Source organism: Anarrhichthys ocellatus, unplaced genomic scaffold (genome assembly GCF_004355925.1).
Source record: "Anarrhichthys ocellatus isolate YVR2014 unplaced genomic scaffold, GSC_Weel_1.0 scaffold87, whole genome shotgun sequence".
NCBI classification, from domain to species: domain Eukaryota; kingdom Metazoa; phylum Chordata; class Actinopteri; order Perciformes; family Anarhichadidae; genus Anarrhichthys; species Anarrhichthys ocellatus.
Window position 1 is genome coordinate 355897 of NW_022280117.1, and position 6135 is coordinate 362031.

General features: G+C 41.3%; 1 protein-coding gene across 3 annotated transcripts in view; it reads right to left on the minus strand.

Annotated features, from left to right (window-relative positions):
• Nucleotides 1-6135, minus strand: part of LOC116398670 (metal transporter CNNM4) — a 19098-nt gene that overhangs the window by 10786 nt on the left and 2177 nt on the right. For all 3 annotated transcript variants that reach the window (XM_031875170.1, XM_031875171.1, XM_031875173.1), the window contains exons 2-5: nucleotides 2847-2990; nucleotides 2357-2491; nucleotides 1826-1995; nucleotides 56-152 (exon numbers count right to left, since the gene is read on the minus strand). In XM_031875170.1, the coding sequence (XP_031731030.1) occupies nucleotides 56-152; nucleotides 1826-1995; nucleotides 2357-2491; nucleotides 2847-2990 (546 nt within the window). The remainder of the gene's footprint in view (nucleotides 1-55; nucleotides 153-1825; nucleotides 1996-2356; nucleotides 2492-2846; nucleotides 2991-6135) is intronic.

Here is a 6135-nt window from a genome sequence, read left to right on the forward strand (position 1 = left end):
TGTGTGTGTGTGTGTGTGTGTGTGTGTGTGTGTGTGTGTGTGTGTGTTGTCTCACCCAGTGACAGTGAGCTCAGAGCCATCACTCCGTAGTAAGAGAACGGCCCGCTTTCAAACTTCATGTTTTCATTTCCGGCTTCCACCTCCACTCTCCCCTGAAACACACACACACACAGGACATTTTGTTTAATAAGCACATTATCTTACAGTGTGTATTACACTCATGTGTGTGTGTGTGTGTGTGTGTGTCAGTCAGTCAGGAAGCTCTGCTGTGCAAAATCCAGGAGTGGTCGTCTCCTGTGGCCGGTAACAGAAACACTCTGACGTCCTATAAATATTACATCCAGCTTCAGGTGTCTCTTTACCGCACGCACACACGCACGCACACGCACACACACACACACACACACACACACACACACACACACACACACACAGAGAGCTGCGTGGTGGAACAGGAGCAGCTGTGTTCAGGTTACGCTGAGTGTCTGCAGTCCTTCATCCACACCTCAGGTGTTGAAGAACAAAGCCTCCAACACACAGTGAGTTCATAAAACACTTTCAACTTGAATTAGTTTGAAAGATGTTAAATAAATAAACTGATTGTTTGATACGTTGATGAAGGTCTTCCTCTCTTCCTGCAGAAGAGGAGATTTCTCCTCCTCCTCTTCTTCCTCTCATCTGATTGCCCCCCCCCCCCCCCCTTATATAAGAGGATCTATTGGTGACGGTGGTGCAGACAGAAGCCCCCCCGACACAAAACAACCGCTCCTCTCATGTTCATATTACTATTTATGATGTAATTAATGTTTGTCAGCAGCTTTAATGAGACGTTTCATTTGTTCCTCAGAACAACAATCTGCTGAATATTATAGACAATATCTACTATTAAAAAATGTTACAATTATATACAATGAGCTGATTTAAGTGCAACTATTATGATATTTAACCATTGAAGTCATGTTTTTAAAGGGAAAATTCCAAATATTAATTTATTGCAGCTTCTCTAAGACAAAGAAGACAAAAGAGATATTTCACTGAATAATTAGTTTCTTGGTCACTTTGGTTTAAGGAGATTTTAACTTTCCATTATTTCCTGACATGAGATCAAACGATTCGTTGATTATGTCATAAAATAACTGGTAGAAGAATCAATAATCAAAATAACTGACAGAATTAAAAACACTTAAACGATTTACACTAAACATGGAAGAATCATAAACGTTTGTTTGACACGGATATTATTTACTGTAATAATCCAGAATATAAACGGAAGAATCTGATTGGCTGTTTGTGGAGGGAACCAGTGGTGATGACTTCCTGTTGACAAAAACGGACTTCAGCTCTCTACGAGACGTTTAACAAACAAAAACATTACCAACAAGTATGATATTTATAATTTAATATCAGTGTAGTATTAGTATATCTCTGCCTGATGAAAGAGTCAACATGAAATCCAGTTACTCGTCTTAAGTCGGGAGTCTTAAAGGGTTCGTGAGTTCAGCTCCTCGTGAGTTAATCCTGCTGCAGACTGACGCACCGACACGTTAAACTGTTGTCCTGTAATCTCACCTCGTGGTGACGCGCTGCACCAGCCGGCGCTCTGATCAACGCTTCTCCTGATCATCACTTGTTGATCGGCATCATCTTCAGGACATGTTTCATTACATCCACATCTTTATTCATCGATGTGTCTTTGAGGCTTTAAATACTTTCTTTTAATTATTCTGTATTATGTATTATGATGTTATATTGTGTGTGTGTGTGTGTGTGTGTGTATGCGTGTAAGTGTGTGTGTGTGTCTGTGTGTGTGTGTGTGTGTGTGTACCTGCAGTACGAGGATGAAGTAGTCAACAGCTTTCCCTCTCTGATACAGGAAGTGCTGCGCTGAGCGTTTGTCGCTGTCGTTGAACTTGAGTTCCTGGATGACGTCTGGATGTCTGAGGACCCTCAACAAGACCTTCTCTTTGATCTGGAACGGGCTGAACAGACTCACCTCTGGGGGGGGGGGGACATTTTATTAAAAAAACAACAATAATAATATTACAAATATTTGGATTTTGTAATTAATTCTAAAATGTGTATTTAAATGTTTATATGATTACTTTGGGGTTGAAGCCGTGCACTCTGTGGTTTTATTAGTTTATTCCTAGTTGAATAAACTAAACATAATTAATATATATTGTGTGTTACTGCCTGGAGAGTTGTGCTGCTTGTATTGGTTACAAACTAAACGGAGCACATTTGTGTATTAAACATTAAAACATGATATAAACCTAAACACGAGAGACGATCTGCACCAGAGCTTCAGACCGAGGTCACGTGTCGTGACATCACGTGTCGTGACATCACAGCTCACCTGTCGCCAGGAAGCGATGCGCCGCCAGCATGAGCTGAGGAGAGATCTTCACTTTGCTGTCTCCGTCCTGCTTGAAGGCCGAGAAGTCGGGTTTGTTCTTGTTGGGGTCGACCTTCTTCCTGTTCCTGTTGTCGGCTGCAGAGAGAAGTTCATGACATATGTTGCACCGACCCTAAAACCCTGAATATTATATTAATATTGAGATATCATAATGTGGCAGAAGTTTAGTCTTTTCCTGGTTTTAAAGGCTGCCTCTGCCTTCTTTTATTTTCCTTTTCACACATTCTGTCCACATTACTGATGATTATTATCAAAAAGTCTTATTGTGTAAATATTGTTGTGCTGCTGCGTGCAAACTGTGCAGAAACGCACGATGAAAGAAAACCCCAGCTTCTCTTTTTGCATGATGTCAGGAGTGTTTACCGTCAAGTGTGTGTGTGTGTGTGTGTGTGTGTGTGTGCGCGTGTGACGTCTGCATCTGCTGACTCACTGTAAAGGTCGGACTCATCCAGGATCTCTGACTTGATGATCTCCTCGATGACGTCCTCTAAGGTGACCAATCCCAGCACCTCGTAGAACGGATCCCCCTCCCCCTCGTTGTTCACCTTCTGGACAATGGCCAGGTGGGACTTACCTGCAGAGAGTCAGAGAAAGAGAGAGAGTGAGAAAGAGAGAGTCAGAGAGAGAGAGGGAGGGAGAGAGTCAGAGAGAGGAGGTTACTAACAGGATGAATGGACGGTTTTACATTCACACAAACTGAGCCGTCAGCTTTAGAGTGCAGCCTTCAAACACACATTCAGCTCAATGAAACGTGTTGTTGTTTCTTTCTGTATTTCGGAGGCTGCTGTTCGATCTGTTGGTGGCTTTTATTATGGAGGACAGACTGACGCCTTCATTGAGCTCCAGACTGGACTAAGAGCTTTGCAGAGAAAAGAGCTGGAGGAGCTGCCAAAGCAGAGATAAAGAGGAGGGAGAGCGGATTAATCCTCTCCTCATTAAAAACAGACTCATGTTCACTAACTTCACGAGTAAAGACTGTGAACAGGAGGATGGAAACACCAGGAGCAGCAGCAGTACGTCTCTGGTAGAGACCTGTCAATCACCGTGTAGCCCCGCCCTAAAGCATCCCCTGCTTTATGGTCTGTGTGACTCTAAATGGACCATCATGTACTAAATGAACATCATGCTGTATTGAAGAAGACTTGAAACTAGAGATTGAGACCATAAACTCATGTTTACAATGTTTACTGAGGTAATAAATCAAGAGAGAAGTAGAGTCATTTTCTCATAGACTTCTATACAACCAGAGGAGTCGCCCCCTGGTGGTCACTAGAGAGAATGCAGCTTTAACACATGAAGCACTGAAAACAGCTTATCTCACAAACTACCGGACTCATCAGTATCGATGTTCACTCAAGATCCTTCAAACACATTTACTGACTCCTCACTCCTCTTAACGCTCAACAGTCCCATCAAAACTAACATCCAGAGACAAGTTTGGTCTCATTTTGAAGCGCAGCATTTTCAGATTAATTCCACACCCGATAAGTTATGATCCACTAAAGTTCAGCACGATACGAGATGAATAAGTCAACGTTTCTTTGTTGGGGAGAAAGAGACACACCTGGAGGAAACCTGAACTCTCGTACTGAGAGCATTCTACTAGTTTAACGGACATGTTGGTAATATTGAGAAACCAGCAGAGTTGTGTTAACTCTTTCCAATGAAAGCAGCACTCGCTCCAAAAGTCGTCAACAATAGTGACGGTTGTCGTTAGGATTTTAACGATACTCATATCTGTTCTTTTTTATTACATTGTGATAATTAACGAAGAAAAGAATCCACACTGCTTCATTATCGTTGTTTGTAAACAAAGTCTTTCTTTAGCAGCGATGATGATTCAACCAATCAGAGCGGAGGAAGCGTCTCTGAGTCATCATAAAACATCACAAACACACAACCAGGCCTGCATCATCATCATCATCACAGGAAGGTCAGAGGTCACATCAGTGACTTCACGTCAAGTTAAAGTAAAACTAATCTCAAACTATTTTCATAAATCGCTTAATTGTCATTTTTCAAACCAAAATGCCAAATCATCCAGCTTCTAAAGTGGTTTTCTTTCTCATAAATGTTGTTAAACTGAATGTTTTTGGGGTTTTAGACTGTTGGTCGGACTGAAACGAGACATTTTAAGATGCCACATCACTGTTTCAGAAGATTTTATCGACGATGGGATGAAAAGAAATAATAACTAGAAGATAAAAACCATCAGACTGCTTGACTTTAAAGGAGAGTTTCTGGTACTTTAATGATTTATAAGTGACGGTCGTGCACACAAACAGACACTGTGAAGTGTTCCTCTCACACAGATCACATGCAGACGTGTGACGTTCTCCAGGATCAACGGTTGTGATTTATTTGGCAGCGTCCGGAGCTGAACTCTAAACATTTACAGGATCAATAACTCCGTCTGCTGCTGGGATTCAGGCTCCAGATATTAATACATAATTCATCACCTCTGTGACGTCTGAAACAACAGTGATAGATTATCTGATTTGTGATGAATTAATGATAATACCAGCGCTATAAATAGCCACTAATAGTTATATTAAAATACAGAATAACATAAAGTTTAACGTGTCGTGTTTACAGAAAACATCTGACATCTTGAAATAGCTTCATCTTCATCATCATCATCATCATCATCATCATCATCATCATCATCACAAGCTGAGCCGCTGCTTCATTGTTGCGACGCCCGGCTTTGTTTTTCCGAGGTGTGGATAACAGCGCTGAGATTTCCCGCACTAATCCGGTGCGCCTGAACGTGCACAGTGTGATCCCATCAGCAGCGGATTGCACTGATTAGCTGCTGCGCTGTGGCTGAAGCTGCAGCGCTGACGGAGGATGAACAGATGAAGCTCTGAGCAGCCAATCAATGAAACACCGCCCGGCTGTGATGCAACATCCCGACATGAACACGCAGAACTTCATGTGTCGTTATGTGAGGCCAGATAACATCCAGATGTGTTGACGGGATGTTGGAGCTCAAGCTGGAATAATAACGATTGCTGCCTTCAGCTGGGGATGGCTAGCTCTTTACTTTATTCATTTAGTTTATATATTTATTATTAGTTTAGTCGTATTAAAGTTTTCCTTTTTACTTTGTCATTTTATAATATTTCAGAGGAAAATGTTCATATCTCCTCCGGCCTGATCTTTGTCCTTTGCCTTTGAAATTCCTGCATAAAGTAACCCGCTCGCTAAATTGTATATAAATATAAATATATATACACATGCACTATACACACACACACACATATACAGTATACACACACATATATATCTATATATATACACACACATGTGTGTGTGTGTGTGTGTGTGTGTGTGTGTGTGTTCATGTGGTTAAAAAGCAACGGTAACATGGACACCAGCTCTCACAGAGGCTAAGAGTTTAGCGAGCTATCGAGCGGGTCACTTTATGCAAAACATGGTCTCTTAGCGAGGAGACCGCTAAAACTAACGCAGTAGTTTTTTGTGAAAATGGAAGTTTATTTTGAAAAGACTGTTTTCATGTAACGAGTAGAAAATGACTCGTTTTGCTGAACTTTAGTTTGACAACGAATGAAAAATGATGTCATAAGATATAAGAACCGTAGTGTGAGGATACTTTACATCATGTTGAGTAGAGTAAAAAGTACAATATGTACCTCTGAGATGTAGTACAGTAATGAGTACAATATGTACCTCTGAGATGTAGTACAGTGAAAAGT